Genomic DNA, 19,233 nt, shown 5'->3' on the forward strand with positions numbered 1-19,233 from the left:
TATCTTCATTCCTTCAAATTTAAGAGCTCCATTGCATGCTTAATAGAGGTGGTTGGTTTAGCAACTGAAAATTCTAAGGTTTGCTAATCAGCAGACCATAATATTGAGAGCACTGGTATGGCGTTTGATAGGACTGGCAGTGCTTTGTCCTGTTTATATTATGCAAAATATGTGCTTTCTTTTTTTAGATATCTATGCCAAACAGTAACGCTCAGAAATCAAATGATATTCTGTAAGTTGTTTAAAATTCTCCTTACATTACTTTCCATATATATCAGTAAAATGGATTAAGCTGTGTTCCTAGGGTGAAGCATCATAAAGATAATGTTGATGCTCATAGATGCCTTACCTTGGCAGCATTACAGATAGATATTTTTGGTTCGTGGTTGAATACAGCACCCCCATAAGAAGGACCGTTGATATTCTTACAAGGCATGATGACTAAAACACCAATTACATCTTCTTCCAGTTCTGAAAGCAAAAAAAACATGGATATTGTATTTGATTCATTTGGAGTAACTGGTAATCAACTTGCTATTTGCACACCTTACTGGTGGCATCCGATAATTATTAATCATTATTATTAATATCACAGAAACCGCAGAATAGTATAATCCTCTTGCGTATGATGATAAGTTGAAATGATTACAAATAACAGTAAATCTAAAACAAAAAGCAAGGTAAGTATCACACTGAATTGTAATTATAACTCCATTAACTAGTTTATCCCAAGGCCATACCCCTGTTGCTCACTAAAAAAACAGTTGGGGAAAGGGGAAGGGTTCATTTGATTCACCTATGAACAATTCATGGCATTTTGAAACCAATGTCCGTCTTGGACATGACAGATTCTTTTTTTGGAAAATTTCTTCTGGTAAAACATGGCAAGAGATAGACAGACATTTATTTTTTTTATTGTTCCTGCTTTTTGCTGTTAGCTTTTAAATGATAAGGGGTTTTATTATTAGAAAATTAACTAAGAAAAAATATTTTTTTCTTATGTAGTAGTCAGTGGATCATGGAGGAAACTCTGGCATCTTTACTCGTCACCTTGTAATGAATATGCTCCTTTAATTACATTAATAAATCTGAAAGAAAAAGGATGAAAGTATTCTAGTAATTAACATATGTGATTGCTAATGTATTTGCTTAAGCTCTGTTCCATGCTCAAGAGAAAAAAAATATGTTTAGAAACATCAGTAAAAATCATATTTTCAGTGAAGCACATGCCACATCTATTTTGAAACTCTGCAGGGATATTACAATGAAACTGGAGTGTAGCAGTAGGTGGTAAATTACCTCACATATATTTATGTCGATTCTGAAGCGGATTAATAAAAACCTAAATCCATATTTATGAAATTAATTCCCAGCCCTCTGTAAAGCTCCAGATCACTGTAACTTGGTCATCTCGCCTGCTCAGTGACATTTACTATTTTTTCTGATATGAAATGTACAAATGAGGTGGTATTTTTATTACATGGCACACAAAATTATACAGTTCAGTAGCTGACCAATTGATATATTAACATTTACATTCACAGTGGCAAAGGCACTCGGAACAAAGGCTGGTAACATGGTTGCAGTAATATTTCTAGGGGAGTCATGCAAGTTTGTTGCTTTTCAAAACTGCTTATTTTATGAATAATTATATTAAGCTTCCAACTGGTTGCTATAAGTTGTTGCACAGGTGGAACTTTGCCAAGTCTTTGGTAAATAGACCAAATCAGGTGTTTGAAAATAAGTGTACATTTAGGGGCCTTTTTATCAAAGGCAATTTTAGTGGTTTTAGAGGTTTTTAAAATCACAACTAAACTCTAAGGGGGATATTTGCTAAAACTCGGTCTCATAAAAAATGCTCAACCAAACTCCCATCTCCAATTTTGTCTTATTTATTAATAAAACAACTTGAATATATTTGCTCGATAAAAAACTCAATAAAATCGAGTGAAAACTGTTCCGACTTTTCTCCCGAATCGCTTTTCTTCCCAAAACTTTTTTAAAATTTTTCAGATTATCAGACTAAACCCAGCGTTAACCATGATATCTTCAAACTAGGATAGGGGCATCTCCCATTGACTTATACATGACCTCAACAGGTCTGAGATGGTGGCTTTTCAGATTCGTGATTTTTGCAGCATAGGGGTATATTAAACCTCGAAAAAATGTAAGGTTTTTTTTCACCAAAAAAACGAGTTTTTGCCCAAAAAAGCTAAACCAGAAAAATTCAAGTTTAGTAAATAACCCCCTATAACTATGAATTTTGTGACATTTATTAAAAGATCCAAATTAAAAACGTACGAACAGAAAATTACACTGAACGTTGAGCTAAAAAATACAAATACAATACAAAACACAAAAATAATTCAAAAATTTCAGTTCAGATAATTCTTAGGTAAAAAATATGAAAACCTCTAAAAGTCCAAATTGATTTAAAGTGGTCAAATAGGATTGGTGCAGCTCCCATTAACTTCTATAGGATCTCGACAACTTTTACCTGGTGAAGTTTTGTATCAATATGTTTTTATACTTCATAAATCTCTAATTTTTTGAGCTTTTTTAAAAAAAAAATTCAGGAAAAATGTGAAATTTGATTGTTAGTAAATGGGTCCTAAATAGTCTGTTTAGGACCGATTTGGGTCAAATGAGAGTAGAGTATGACTTTTAAAACAGTTTTTTCAGTAATGAACTCGGAGATTACACTAGCAAGTTCATACTAATTACTAGAACATGGTATTTTTATTTTGGTGTATAGAAAAAGTTGCCAGGAAATTTGCTTTGTTGACAATTGTCAGTGACAACTTTGGGCTCTGATTTTAAACTGTTAACTAGTGAGGCAAATGGGTCAAATGACTGATAATCAAATTTGCTCATTCCAATACTATGTGAAATAAACTTCCAATAGCATAATTAGTGCTGCCCATTCAGTGGAAACCTGATGGGCTGACGTTTTTAAAAAAAAATACCCATGCGTGTATAAAGTAAGGTATATGATACTATTGATGGTCTTTGAGAGAAAATGAACATATTCTTCTACCTGGACCTAAAACACATGTAGAGTTTGCAGTAGGTACAATATATACATAGCAACTTACTTGCAATATCATCAATTCCATGAATAAAATCATCATATACAAGATCACTGGCCAATCTGCTAACATAGTAGGATAAAGCAGCAGGAAACTTGTCTGGACGCATAGCCCGTAAAATCAGCAAACTTTGAAAGTCTGTCATTTCAGATGATGCCTCTCCACAGTCAGGAAGCAGTAGAAACTTGTCTTTATCTGCAGCTTCATCTGGAGAAAGAATGAAAATATTAGCTAAATGGGAAGAGATACATAAAAAAGTAATAAATATTTATAATTCACAGTGAGCAAGGCCAACAATAGGGAATGAGTGCTTCAGCTGGAATACACAATGGTACCTCAAGGCTTCAAGGATAAAAACAAACAAGTCTGAAACTACAGCCCACCACCTTCGTAAAGCTCAGGCTTTAGGGCTTGCAGGGACCAAGGTGTCTGTTTCTGCTGCTGTCCTATCTACTCTTCATCTTGAGATGAAACTGAGAGTCATAGGACTACCTGTGACCCAATATCCTTTACATATATATCTTCATAGTTAAAAAAATCTTTTATAGAGAAAATATTGGCACATAAAAGGATGGGTTTCACGCTTAAGTCAAGTAGCTAAATGTCATGCCCCTCCAGGTCCTCTACAATGGGGTATTATGGATTAAAGCACTATTCCCAAGGGTTTATCCACCAACATTGAATCCATTTACACTCTCTTAGGGTTTGGGAATATTGTAAAAAACCTTTAGGTTTTCCTCCAGGTCTCACACCAATATCTTTGTACTGATGGTCTAAATGGGAACTGTTGACTGTCTATAGTTCTTATAGTATTTATGATGACAAAATGATAACCTCCCTCAAGCAGAACATTATCGCTATTTCCAAATTAAACATTATATCCAGTGACTCTCATCAGCTGTGACTTATAGTACTCCTTCCCAATCTGAGTTATATTATATCAAATATCCCCAAGCTTAAAAACTAATTTCTACTTTTTATGATAATTGGACCAATGCTACTTTACCTAAAGATCTCAAATATGTTAAGGCCTGGGAAAGAGAACTATGTCTAACTTTAGAGGAAGAGGATTGGAATATGATCCTTTTTAGAACTGCCAATTACTCTGTTAGTTCAGACATTCAGGACACATGTTTACAAGATTCTTACACATTTGTACTTAGTGCCAGCACATATAGCAAAATGGGTTTCATCTTACGCCAACTGCTTTAGTGGTTGCCAGGAGTTGGGTACTATGTCCCATATAAGGTGGAGCTTCCCTAAAGTCAAGTGCCTTTGGTGTGTAGAGTGTATGCCACAATAGATAGTATTCTGGGCATTACTTCTACTAAAATTTTATGGGAAGCTCTACTACATGAAACAGTTGAGTTAATTACTAAAACTGATTTACATTTCATTGTCTATATATTCAATGCAACTTAACAGACTATTGTAGCAGCCCGGAAGACTCATTTTTTACAATTCAATAAAGTTAAGGACAGGTTGGCATGGGTTTATTTCTCAATCTTTGGGGAAATACAAAAAATCTTAAAATATAGTGTCCCTGGCAAAACTATTCTCAACTTTATGACCCTTGAGATAGATGGTCAACCGATTGCTTGACAAATCTATTATGGTTTGCAAAGTCTGCCCATATTGTTACTATTCTACTTTCTATTATTTCTTCCTTTTTTAATTTTTTCCAAGTTTTGTTTAAACCTTGTTGTATTTTTATTGCTATTATTATTTCTACTTCTCATTTCACCTGAAAAGGGTATTGTTTAAACACAACTATGACTGTACCTGAGGCTTCCATACCAGGTATACCATGGCTCTGAGTTGTGGTTCTTTTGTCACATCATTTCTATCAGTATCAACAATCCATAACCAAACAATAGCTAATGTCACTCTGTTGCAGCTCACACTATGGACATTTGGTTCCTAAAACTGACAAGTAGCCCTTTGAATGAATGAAGCTTACAGCCTTTAAAGACGGCAGTAAAAACTTGCCACTTCTAGTCAGGGGTGCTGCTGCTGCTGGCAGGAGCCCTCAAGTTACCAGGGGGGGAAAAGCCACTCCTGGTAACTTTAAGAGCCAAGTTCACGGTTATTAAACCAGAAATATGGCTCTACGTGCTGGCGATGAGGGGGGCGGCATCGCCTAAGGCAGCAAGAGGCAGAGAATTGCCTCTGCTTCTAGTTAAACAATGTGCAATTTATTTCATAATGAATCTTCTCCAAAGCCTAACACAGATATACAGAACATATCTGCATAATAATGTAGTCAGCGACTGAGAAGGTTATTTACTAAAACTCGATTTTATCCAGGTCCGGACTGAGAAATAAAATAGGCCCTGCCATTTAAGATACACAGAGGCCCAAACAGAGGCCCAACCAGCCCACTAAATACTGACTTTCTATGGCACTATATAGCAGCCCCTCTGGCATTTGCCAGAACCCACAGATTGCCAGTCCGGGCCTGATTTTATCTCATCATTTTATTAAACCAAGCTTGACCAAACTCCCATCCACAATTTTATCTTATTTATCAATAAAATAACTTGAAAAAGTCAGGTCGGGAAAAGACTCAAAATATAACAAAATGTTTTTTCAGGTTATCGTCCAAAAACCCCTAATTTTCCAGATTATTGGACGGAACTCAGCACAGATCCCGATATCTTCATATTGTAAAAGGGACATCTGCAGGTTTGAAATGGCGGATTTTCAGTTTCAGACTTTAAGCAGCTTTGAGGTATTATAAATCTCGAAAAATTAGAGGGTCTTTTTTCCACAAAAAAATTATGTTTTTGTCCCAGAAACCTTGAACCAGAAAAAAATCGTGGTTTGGTAAATAACCCCATGAGTGTTTTCTTTTTGAAAAGAGTCTGAAAAATTATAATTGGGGCAATGATTCAAGATCACATTTTTCCACTATTTAAGGAAAAACATGGTTGAGAATATACTCAAGTACAATTTTTTGAATCTCAAATAGTCATGATTTATTTAAAAATTTATGACCATTTTATTTTTTTAAGCTTATAAAAACATTTGTGTTTTTACAGTTTGCCATGTGGAGTATGCATTTGAAGCCGTATAACAGGAGACCTCAAATACATTAAAAGGATGAGGTATATCTTAATTATATAAATTCATAACATTTGCATCTTATTTCTCACCAGTGTTTTGAACGACCATACTACATGGAAGAGGAAACAAAACCCATAACTGTTTCAATCTCTCATGTAAAAGAAATGCATACAGCATTATTTAATCTTGAAAACAAAATTGAATGCAATGATACCATATGATGGCAGTTACGTATTGTTGTTACTGTATCTCTTGAATATGTTCTTCTAGTGGAAATAGAAAGGTACTTTCCAACACTTTTTTTCCATTATTTTTTCTATTATCTATTGAAGTGGAGCAGCTAACATGGTTGGTGAATGACCCAATGCTCATTTATGTCTGAAGTCCTTTAAGCAAGTGTGACCATGACCCTCCTACTCTCCTCGTCTGAAAGATGCCACTTAAATATCTCTAGGGATGCATGATAAATGAATCCATTAGGAGTATAAAGTGTACTAGGGGCGATACAGTAATTCCATCTCCTAAGGCATAACCTGCACTTTATTGTGTTACAAATGAACAGGAGATGTGTATAGCAGATGAACACTAACAAACATTATTTGGCAAGAGCCATTTTGGTTACATTATTAAAGAAATATACACACATATATTTGTTTTGCTTGTATGCTACTTATTTCTGCCATTGTTATAATTATCAGACAGTATTCTTCATACTGGAAAATGATTAATTTTTAAGAGCAGGCTATGCAAGCAATCGAAGTCTAACCTCTACGTTTAGTTTGATCTCATTGCGATATTACTGAGCTGTGACAGAGCAATTTTATTCAGCTTGTAAATCACTTTGTGGCTCCCATCTACCCCTTGGGAAAATGAAGACAGCTATTGTACTTAACATAAAAATCACGGTATTCAAACTGCTCGGAAACAGCAATATCATTACATTCATTCAGTGAAGCAAGCAAGGATAAGTACATAAGAGCACACTGTTACAAGCAGGAAAAGAGGAAAAGAGTACAAGCAAGTGAAGAATCAACTCTCTCATGCAGATGAGAACACTCCAACTTTTCCAGAGGTCATGAAGAAGCACTTTAGTATGATTATCACTGACTCCCCAAGGACGTGTATTAATTACACTTACATATCCCATTGTGTCCTCTAGGTTACGATGCAGATGAGAGATTTTTAATGATATTTTCCTATCCAGGATTTATACAAAAATTATGAGATTATGAAATTCAGTAAATCATTTGCAACTTGTTTTCTATCTACTTCTTCTAAATATGGCACATTTTTGCAATGAATATTGATTTCTGGATTATGCATCAGCTATTTCTGGCTGTGAAAAGTGTTTAAGGAGTTGCACATCATGGGGGGTCATTTATTCTACTGGAGGCATAAGAACTGGTTACAAATTTGCACCCAGTAGCACACCATATATATTGCACTTATGCCTACTGGTTGTACATTGCATGTGCATTTTACTCTCTTGGGCATCAAGTTCTTTGAAGCTTATAAGAACCCTGCTAAAGACAGGCGTTAAAGTGATACTGACACTAAAAATTTTATTTTCAAAATATTAATCTACATTAAAAGTCGCCTATGGGTCATGTTGATCGTTTTTCTCTGATAGTTCTGATTTTGTAAGTAATAGTCACTTGAAATTCATAACCTCGCTGTTTTGCCAACCTGACTGTCTCTTCTCAGCCTGTCCGTTAAAGTTTCTAATCCCAACAGACTATTGCTGCACAAAAAAGACCGCCCCCTCCTAGAGGAACACGGGGGGTAAGAAAGGTAACGTAAAAGCATCACACAAATACTTTTATGGCAAAATTATAAATAGCATTCAAAAACAATATTATGACAAATACAAAGAAAGGTTATTTTCTGGTGTCAGTATCTCTTTAAGTACAGGGTTATGTGTCTTGCCAAACCTATATGTCCCAGAAGAATGGCACATATGTAAGGGGTTTGCACCAGTTTTTACACTTTGAAAGTTCCCCCTTTTATTAAAGGGATACTGTAATGGTGGGAAAACATGTTTTTTTCAAAACGCATCAGTTAATAGTGCTGCTCCAGCACTGATATCCATTTTTCAAAAATAGACATACTGTCAGTTTCCCAAGAGCCCCCAGTCATGTGGCTTGTGCTCTGATAAACTTCAGTCACTCTTTACTGCTGTACTGCAAGTTTGAGTGATATCACCCCCAGACAGCAGCTCCCTGACACAAGATAACAGCTCCCTGGTGGATCTAGGAACAGCAATCAATGTATATTTCAACATACTAATTGTTTGAGTAGTCATTGTGCATTAAAAAGCAGCACTTTTACCTTTGTTGTTAATATCTGTGCAGTCTGTCTTGTACCACCTTCCCCATTCAAGGGAGTGTTCAGCGACCTGCATCGGTTAAGGAAGAGAATGTAACCTTTACTTGAAAGACGTAGCAAGTTTAAGCAGAGGAAGTGTGAATGATAATGTTTTAATATTGATTGTAGTACAAAGTGCTACATATGTCGTTATTTCACAAGTGCTACAGTTTTTTTCTAGGAAAGAACAGTCAATAAAAGTTACATATGTTTGGTATGTGTGCAAATATACAGTATATGTACGGTCTGTGACATTCAGTCACCAATGGAATGTTCTTTGGTTTAATGATTGCACTACAGTGGACAGTTATCACAGGATCTCAAACCTGTTTAAAATTGTAACCACAGATACAAAAAATTGTAACAACTCATCCAAGCAACTTCTTCAATAAAAAGCTTTAGTACAAGACCAGTAGAGTGTAGACGTATCCCTCTTAGATACTGTATATTATGACCTGGATGAATGAAAACCTTTATAGACAACCACAGACTTTGCTTTCAGAACTTAGGGAATGCTTCTTCTTCTTCTTAAGTGTGTTCAGTAACTGCAGAGGTGAAAAATGGCCAGGGAACCCCTTGAATTTGTAGTTCTTTATAGTGTCTGCAGTTATGGAACATGTGAAATTCCCAGTGTCACCTCAGAGATATATTCAATTGATATTAAACAAGTGTCTCCAATACATTGTGTAAATGCACTGGAGTCCCCTGTCCCATTAGGAAACTATCACGGGCAATTTACCTGTTAGACAATAAAAATGTCATTGCTTATAGAACCCACACACTTTTGTTTCTCTGCACTGAGTCCTAAACCTATTATTAAAGTTGTGCTCAGACTGGAGTTAATTTATACTCATATTGCTTATTGCTCATTTAGCAATGAAGGGTCAATGATTAGATCATTATGCTGGCTTATGCACACCTGTTGGGAGGCTGATTAGATGAGCTTTTCTAACCAGCCTGATAGATATCTGCCTATTTTTTTGGCTGGTAATTCTGAGACCATCTGTATATGGATTCTCTAACTTCTACATTTTCGTTATTCCTGTTTTTATCACAGTAAAACCTAGCCCTTTCTTACAGGCATATTTAATGTATAAATGTATAAAAATACATGGAAATAAAACCATGCATTTCCACATTTAAAATAGCCATGAATAATAATGGAAGTCTGCACAGCAGCATTAAAATATAGTTTCTAAAGTTGTATTACCTGCATTGAAAATGTTCTTAATGGACTACTGACAAGAGATAAAGCCATTAAGTCATTCCATCTTTCTTGAGGCATCCATGATGGTGGGATAAGATTAGAGTCAGTGTTCTTCCATTCAAATACATCACCGTCTATAAATATTACATTAAAATAAGTATAATGAACACCACTGTAAAGCATGGTAAAGCCTTGGTTTGTGAATCTATTAACCCCTTGTTCTCAAACATATAGGCTTACAGTATAGTCCAACAATTTGTTCACTGCAACATTTCTAAAGAAAAAACAGAAATAAATTGCAAGAGAAAACTGAGCATAATGCCTTTGAGAAAGTTATTTTGTGATCAGCCAATAAAATCAGCACCAAATGCCATAAGGATAATTAATTCAGCAATACAATACAGAGATACAGTACAACAGAAATACTCTGACTAAGGTGCATTCTACTTTAAATAAAAAATAATTAGATATATTTTAAGTTTAAAATACTGTGTACGACATTACTACAGAACAGAATAAAAATAAAATAAACATTTTAATACAATAATAGTATTTAATTTGTCGTAAAATAAAGACTCATTGCTGAAATCATATATATTCAGTTCTTCCAACATGAAATAAATTAACCAGAACATCAACTAGAAGGCAAAGTACCATGAGCAAAAAAGGCCAGTTCCTCCTCAGTGAAAGCATCTTCATTATCTAGTTGCTGTGCACGTAAGAGCAGTAAAGCACAAGCTTGGACACTGTGCTCTGGAAGAAGGCACCTAGAAATGTATGAAATGTGTCAGCAAGAGCATTCTTCCTCCTTAACAGCTAGAGAATCTCAAGGGCATTATTCAGTGGAAAATTTGTTTATGATTGGGAAGCACGGTGTAAAATAATCTCTAGATCCAATCATCTAGAGTTTTATTTTAAAATGTTGATACATATAGGACAAGTTATTGATATGAATGTGGGTCACAATTACTTCCTCGGAATCACAGCCCCAAGTTTTCAGTTCAGACAGTACAAGTACACAGCATTGTGCTAAATGCAACCTGTGTATAAAAATAGGGGTGTGGAAGCACTCTTAAGGCTAAGTAATAGTATATTTAAGTATAAAGGAAGTGCTAGTTTTAATGCACATTCCCTGGGCCCCTGTCTCAAAAGTAATTTTACAAAACAGGGGTTTTTAGTTACAAAGTTATGATCATAAAGTTGAAAAGCCACCATACCACGTCAAGGTAAACCCCACATGGCGGTCCCTAACTTGTTTGCCTTCCGGCCATAGTAGGAAGGGAGGATAGATCCTTTTCACTGAAACCAAGGTTCAACAGACACTGATTACACTGAATGCTACTATGCAGTAAGACTTTTTATACTATGGCCGAAAGGCAAACAAGTTAGGGACCGCCATGTGGGGTTTACCTTGACGTGGTATGGTGGCTTTTCAACTTTATGATCATAACTTTGTAACTAAAAACCCCTGTTTTGTAAACTTACTTTTGAGACAGGGGCCCAGGGAATGTGCATTAAAACTAGCACTTCCTTTATACTTAAATATACTATTACTTAGCCTTTAGAGTGCTTCCACACCCCTATTTTTATAAATGCAACCTGTACCTCATCCATGTTGTACAGCATGAACAAAACAATAGAATTGCCCCATTCCAGTAAAGTCTACTTCACTATGCATGGTATTTATAATAAAAACAATTTAGAAATCCAAGGCATAAACCAATATTGAGTACAGTTAAGAAAATATACATGCAATTATATTGTACTGACAGTTCCCATTGCTAATTAATAACCTTTAGTTAATAGCAGACAAGCAAAAGCACAGCTTTTATCAATAATAAAAATAATACTTTATATAGCTGTTTACTTGCTACTAAGAATACTTACTGAATCATTCTTTGGTAAACTGCCCTGGTTAATTGATCCATCACTTTTGTAATCTGATTGGAAGAAAGACTAGGGTAGTGTGCTCCCACAGAGCTGCTGAGATCCGTTCCTTGGGGAGCTGGCAGAATGTCTGTGGGGAGCATAGCATAGCAAGCAGTAGGATTAGTTTCATCAAACTATGGATTAGTTGGCTTGTCATTCACTTTTTCTGCTGGGAAATACACAGCATAATCTTCACTTAAATGACATTTCTGTACTTTTGGAAAGAAATGCTGTAGACATTAGTAATTTTCTTCTCTGTAGAAACTCCATAATAAATACAAAATCGCCTTTATAACATATTGCACCCTAAAAATGTATATTTTTTGGTATAGTATCAAGCATTAAAAACAGGTAACAAAAATTACATCAGAGTTTATTTCCATATTTCACATTTTTTTTTTTCGTTTTCTTGTATGTCAGCTGGTGATTTTTTTAATATTTTCAGGATTTATTCATAATTAGCAACAATTCTTTATTGTACCAATAAAAAAATCGGTTTGCTCTTTTGAGAAACGGATTTCAGTGCAGAATTCTGCTGGAGCAGCACTGCTAACTGATGTGTTTTGAAAAAAACATGTTTTCCATGACAGATGCTAAATCCCAAAATTTTTATCAGTGGCGTAACTAGATGTTGCTTGGCCCCACAGTAATTTAATTTTAGGGCCCACACAAAGATTGCCCTGTTTTACCGATAAATGTTGAAATTGCTTTTTATTTGGGCCTCCTGCCCCCCCCCCCTGCAGCCCCAGGTCTGCTTCCTCTATAGTTCTGCAGAGATTGTAGATAGATCTACAATGATTTTTCATAAAACAATCCATTATTATTGGCCCATCCTTTCAGGCAAAAGATTACTGAAAAAAAATACAGCAATCCTAGTTAGTGATGGGCGAATTTATTCACCAGGCGCGAATTCGCGGCGAATTTGCGCGATTCGCGTCCAGCGAATAAATTCGCGAAACGCCCGCGAAAATTCGCCGGAAAAATTCGCCGGCGTCAAAAATTTCTTTTCGAAAAACGGACGCCGGCGTAAAAAAAACGGGCGCCGGGGTCAAAAACGGGCGCCGGCGTCGAAAAAACGGGCGCCGGCGTCAAAAACAAGACGCCGGCGCCGTTTCGCGCAAATTCGCCCATCACTAATCCTAGTCATAATAACAATATATTAAAAGGTTCTTGAGGTGGACCATTTTACATTTAGTTCCTGGGATCTCTATGGGGTGGAAGCGCTACAACAGAAATAAGCTCTTAACATTTAAGATATCCTTAGGTCTTCCCACAGAGAGCATATGACCAATTCATAGTGTGGCTCATTTATGAACACATTAAGCAAAATATTAGAATTACCCGTATATACTCGAGTATAAGCCGACCCGAGTATAAGACGAGGTGCCTAATTTTACCTGGGAAAACTTATTGACTCGAGTATAAGCCTAGACACAACTACAGCCCTGTCTCCCAGCAGCGCACATTCTGCCAAAGCGACCCCCCCCAGCGATCAACCGGACTTCTTTGCAAAGTTGAGGGTAACAGAGAATTGCCAAACGGATTACTGTGTGCATTGTCTCACTGTCCCACTACCATGTGCAGAGGGTGCTGTGTGATATTCAAAAATTCAAAGATATATTTCCAGTCAATTCTCTAAGTTAAAAAATCACTTTTTATTCATCATACATATTAAAAAGTAGGCATACAGACCAACCGATACTCCGTGCCTATGAATAAGTGCCTGTGGGTGCGAAACGCGTAGGGCGGAGTATCGGTTGGTCTGTATGCCTACTTTTTAATATTTATGATGAATAAAAAGTGATTTTTTAACTTAGAGAATTGACTGGAAATATATCTTTGAATTTTTGAATTGAGTGCCCTTTGGAGTTGGGGGCTATATTCCAGCACTTGGCCCTTTTTGACAGGCCTTTATAGACTGCAGCAGTTGAGTAGTAAAGTTATTTTGGATGCTGTGTGATATTGCCATCACTGTTAATCTTTCATATAAACAACAGAGGACGCTGTGTGGTATTTCAGTCACTGTTATTCTTTCATATAACCAAAAGAGGGCACTGTGTGATATTGCAGTCACTCTTATTCTTTCATATAACCAATAGAGGGCGCACTGTTATTCTTTCATATAACCAACAGAGGGCACACTGTTATTCTTTCATATAACCAACAGAGGGCGCTGTGTGATATTGCAGTCACTGTTATTCTTTCATATAACCAACAGATGGCGCTGTGTGATATTGCAGCCACTGTTATTCTTTCATATAACCAACAGAGGGTGCTGTGTGATATTGCAGTCACTGTTATTCTTTCATATAACCAACAGAGGGCGCACTGTTATTCTTTCATATACCCAACAGAGGGCGCTGTGTGATATTGCAGTCTCTCCCCAAGCGAACTGTTGGTATAGGAATGATTAAAAGTGACTGCAATCTCAGCTACTGCCCACTGACTCCAGTATAAGCTGAGGTAGACTTTTTCAGCACATTTTGGATGCTGAAAAACTCAGCTTATACTCGAGTATATACGGTAGCTTTTTTTATTGGTTTACTGCAGTTAGAATAATAAAAGCAAAGCCCTGATATGAGTTACTGCACCAGGGCAAATGCAGTAAAAGTGTGAATAGCATCAAGCTTCACTTACAAATAATGGTTTTCTAATAGGGATGACCTGAATCCACAATTTTTAATATAAAGCCAAATACAAAACTCACCACAAGAGATTTGGCCAAAACAGAAACAAATTGACTGCTAATTTGCATATCCATAAATGTATTTTTTCAGATATACATATTTAAAAATGTATTAAATATGTGTCCTTTGATAGAATAAAATAGTGATATTAAAACAGAAACTGTATTCAAGACACCAAGATGAAAAAACAGCTTCCCGACATATCTGGTTCAGCTATGGATAAAAGTAGCAGTTAACATATTTGCCATTGTTCAGTAGCATAAATCAAGCTTAGGTAAACCAAATACATGAGAAATTATGCACCTGTAATAACCTTAGATGTTTTTTCTTTCCCAGTGCAAGCCAATCTAATTTTACAAAACAACTAGTTAATTCAATAAAAAAAAAAATCTCACCAAATAGCTTTTATATTGCCACAATCATAAATTAACTTTATAGAAAGGAATTTGCCGCTCCAAAGAATGCACAAGTTTCCTTAATAGAGTAGCAATTCCAGGTACAGAAGTGCAAAGAGATTATCCAATTTTTAGTGTTCCTGGGAGGCACTCAAATAAGATGAAAGTAAAAGAAATTTGAACATAATTGTGTGATCTTGGAGAGCGTATATAGAACAGTTTATTTGGAAAGCATTGCCTCTAGCCAATGTGCCATTTTTTTCCATGAAACTGCTAATAAGGTAAAGAGAAAAAATCTTAAGGATCAGCAATAAGTGTCAAAGAAAAGTCACAAAAGAAATGTGCATAGAGATCACGATTAATTGAAACTGAAGACTTGGACAGGAATATATAGTAGGTGGTTACAGTACATTTAGGTGGTTATTTATCAAAGATTGAATTTTAGAGCTTTGTAAGTTTTTTTATACCACAAATGAACTCACAACTTGAATGGAAAAAAACTCAAATCAGTGAATTTGGGGTGAAAAACGTAAAAACTTGAATTAATCAAGTTTTCCACTGAAATAAACTGGAATTGCTCTATGAATCAAGTTTACGAGTGAAACACACTGAAAACAACTCAAACATCATGAAGGCAACACACATCTTCAAATGATTGACCTTGACAGGTTTTAGATGGTGTTTTCGGATTTCAGCTATTTCCAGCTTCAGGGTATAGTAAATCTCAAAAAATTCCAGTTTTTTTAACCTTATAATTCAAGTTTTGACTAAATAATTCCCTTGAAATCTTGAATTTTTCAGGCAAAATACAACTCGACCTTTGATAAATAACCCCCTTAAGGTTAAAAATGTAAATATTGATATGGCTCTCAAAATCGAAATTATTGGAGGTGCAGTAAACCTCCTCTTCCATATGTAGAACATATTTTTAATCATAAAAAATATATATTTGTTAATTCTTGAGATAAACATAGCAAAAAAGAAATTTAATCTTCGTCGTGTTTGGACATAAACCCCCATGCAAACCCCTCCATTCACCCTTTGGCTGTGACTGGTTTGGTTTACATATAAGTAATAGTCCATTATTCAGAGGGATTATCTGTATACAGGTCATTTTTATCTTCCTCGCAAGGATCAAACATGGAGTAGCTTCAGTCTCACTGTTTGTTCTGTTAAAAAAAATGCTCTAAAAAGTAAAACATTTTTGTGATTAAAATAGGCAAAAGATTAAATTTGGAAAAAGCCCTATTCATCAAAATCATGTGGAACATGGGGAATATTGCCCCGTTAATTTACTATATACTTTATGGATAACTGAAGTCAGTAGAGAAAAGTCAGAGAAAAGCAAACAATAAATTTAACCAACAAAGTGTAGTGATGTAAACCCTATATGGGATCAAAGTCCTGCAACACCTTAAGACAGTTTTTTTTAACACAGGTTTCCCTTATACCAATAAGTGCAATTGATCGTACCAACCAGGAAGTGATTTGAATGGCAGACTGGAAATAGAATACGGAAGGGCTTGAACAGAAAGATACAAAATAACAATAAGAGCAATAGTTTTCTGGCTGCCAGGACCTAATTTAAAAGTTAACATAAAGACAAACTAGGTCTTTAAGGATCTAAGAGATGGCATGTTGACTCTTGGGAACATCTGACAAAAATATTGCTGGCTGAAAAATGTTTGTAACAAAGTAAAACATTTTTAATAGTATTAGTTGTCTAACAGAAAACCCAGAATATATGGTGCTGCTCTAGAAGGGAGGTCAATTATTCATGAGAACATATTATAGGCTATAATGAGAGAAAATGAAAAATATGGAGAGATTCTGTCCTCAAGCAACCCTATGGTGTCTAATGACCATGTACAAACAGTGAACAGGTCTTTGTTAGATCCAGTCCTTTATTTTGGCTTTTATCAGTCAAATAAAATCCCAAAAACTTCATAATTGTAATGGAATGTGAGGCTGGAGGACAAATGGAATTGTTCAGGAGTTTTGAAGACAAAAAGCTTAGTTGGTCCGTACATGAGATTAAATTCTACAGCTACTTTAAACATATAAAATGTTAAGTCATGCTTTGGACAAAATAGAAGAAATATGGCGTCTTCTGTGACCCTATCTTCTTAAATAATAATGATTTTAAAACAAATTAATAATATGAATGTATTTGTGTGTGCTTTATGATTACTTTTAGCTTTCAGTTTTATTTAATTACACTTGCTTTGGATAGGTTAATATTATAAAGTACACAAAGGAACTCTTAAAGCAGATAAATCTGTGCTTGTGTCAACTGCATCCTTTCAAAGCCGTCATTTTATTATATATTACACAAGCGCTTTGCTCCTAGACACTCACAGAAAACACTGTAGCAGTTTAGATTAATGTTTCCCAGCTTACAATTATAGTGCAGCTAATTACCTAATGTCACTTTGCATTCATATGGTAATTAAAACAGCAAATACAGAAAGCCCATAAATCATTTTTGATGAAAATCTAAGAAACGTTAGAGTTGTATTGTGTTTTCCCGTCTATAAACAAATAGCCTTGTTGCTAGATGAATAAACAATGCAAAGATACAGTTAATCACTTTCAGCATATTGTTATCGCCAAGCTTGCTGATGGGGAAAATGCTGTTTCAGGTTAAAATGAATTTGCAAATTAAATATTAAAACCTACAGGATTTGCCAGATATGTGACTGTTAAGCAAGAGTTTGAACAGAGAAACAAAAAGTACAATCACTGTTGGATAATTTGCTGCTGACCCAAACATTATCCTTTTCTTTGAATTCTAACTGTTTAACCTGAATATGAAGAACAAAAAGGAACAACCAGCCTATAAATATGTGGGTACCATTGTTACTTACTGCAGTCATTATTCATCCAACTGTGATTCCTGATTTACTTTCAAGGCAATTAACTATACCCATGGGGAGATTTATTGAACATTCTACAAGTTCTTATAGTATCCCACAGAGAACAATGGTTTCATGTGGGCTACAGGTATGGAGACATGAAACTGTAAGTGACCCTACACTCTATTAATAGCAATAATTATCATTTATTACACAATGCTTTAATTACAAATCCACCATAACCATTTTTTTCTATGTCAAAGCATGCATATGTCACTGATAGGGATTGGCGAATTTTTTCGCCTTGTTTCACCACGGAAAATGATGCCCATAGACTTGTATGGCGTTGTGCGTCAAAATAATTTAATGGGTGTCAGCGGTTTGTCGAAACGAAACAGGTCAAATTCGCCCAAGCCTAGTCACTGAAGGTGCCACTAAGAGCAAAGCTGCAAAGCTAAATCAATATATTAAATATATTAAAATACAATAATTTTACAAATGTTTTTACTCTCATTTTCTCATGGATTTATAATCAAGAAGCATTCTAGTTCTGTTTATTGGAATAATCTTGGATCCCTGTGGTGTTAGAATGTTGGTGGTTGAGTACCAGGTTACAGGCAGTAGAACACATTTACCCATGTATTCTGGGTTGCTCACATATACAGTGCTTCTGAACCAAAGTCTTGTATTTTATACAAACTAGATTTTCCCTCCTGAATATACATTCCCCATAGCTGTGCCTAATGGGCCATACAGAACCAAGTATCCTCAATTTGTACCAGAGACTGTTCTATCTACAAATGTTGTAGTACACCAAAATGGCTATCCTACTAACATGGAAGGATACCAGGCTGCCAGTGCTGGCCCAGTAGAAAAAAAATGTATCAATGAGGTTTCCCTGCTGCTGAAGGCTGTATATCTTGCTGGAGCGTGCCCAGAAATATTTTGTCTGTTTTTGGTCAGCAACTAGCTTTGCCTGAGATGGCAAAATACCTGGATTGTATGTCATTTGTGGTAGACAACAAAAGGATAAGCATCCTTTCCTATATGGCTGTAACATTGTCCTATACTAGCACTCATGGCACATGTGTTATATACTCTAATATAGGAATATTTTCAAGTTTTACAAAGTCATAACAGGGTCGACGTCTCCAGGAGGGGTAGCCATTTCTGGAAGATGGGTAGGTTACAATAAGGATTGTGAATATTGAGGTTTGATGAAAGCAGGAGGCTGTGCACAATGGGTTCTATTGGTGCAGCTACAAAATTGACTTTGGGTGATTTGATGTCTTAAAGTTTTATTTTACAAATTAATTTAACTGTTTTATGTTACTATTGTACACAATGATTTAATTATTTGTTACATTAATAATTTACACTGCATTCCAATCAGTGTTTTGTTGTTCATTAGGTAGCAAGGGGCATTGTAAGGTATGCTGTAGGGCACGGGTTCCCCAACTTTATTTTATCCCTGAGCCACACTTAAATGAACAAAGAGTTAGGGAGCAACACAAGCATGAACATTTTCCTGGAGGTACCAAATAAGTGCTTTGTTTGGCTATTTGGTAGCCCAAGGACATCTCTTTTTGGCAGCACACCTGTTTTTTTTTGCAACCAAAACCAAGCCTTGAATTCAAAAAG

The 19,233-nt window shown here is 35.6% G+C and overlaps 1 protein-coding gene across 1 annotated transcript in view; it reads right to left on the reverse strand.

The window, feature by feature from the left end:
* The window catches only part of LOC108708347 (dynein beta chain, flagellar outer arm), a 242,968-nt gene that overhangs the window by 73,900 nt on the left and 149,835 nt on the right, over positions 1–19,233 (reverse strand). The window contains exons 80-85 of the mRNA XM_018246944.2: positions 11,614–11,743; positions 10,381–10,493; positions 9,730–9,860; positions 8,484–8,550; positions 3,096–3,296; positions 350–471 (exon numbers count right to left, since the gene is read on the reverse strand). Coding sequence (XP_018102433.1) covers positions 350–471; positions 3,096–3,296; positions 8,484–8,550; positions 9,730–9,860; positions 10,381–10,493; positions 11,614–11,743 — 764 coding nt within the window. The remainder of the gene's footprint in view (positions 1–349; positions 472–3,095; positions 3,297–8,483; positions 8,551–9,729; positions 9,861–10,380; positions 10,494–11,613; positions 11,744–19,233) is intronic.

Source organism: Xenopus laevis, chromosome 2L (assembly GCF_017654675.1).
Source record: "Xenopus laevis strain J_2021 chromosome 2L, Xenopus_laevis_v10.1, whole genome shotgun sequence".
Lineage (NCBI taxonomy): Eukaryota > Metazoa > Chordata > Amphibia > Anura > Pipidae > Xenopus > Xenopus laevis.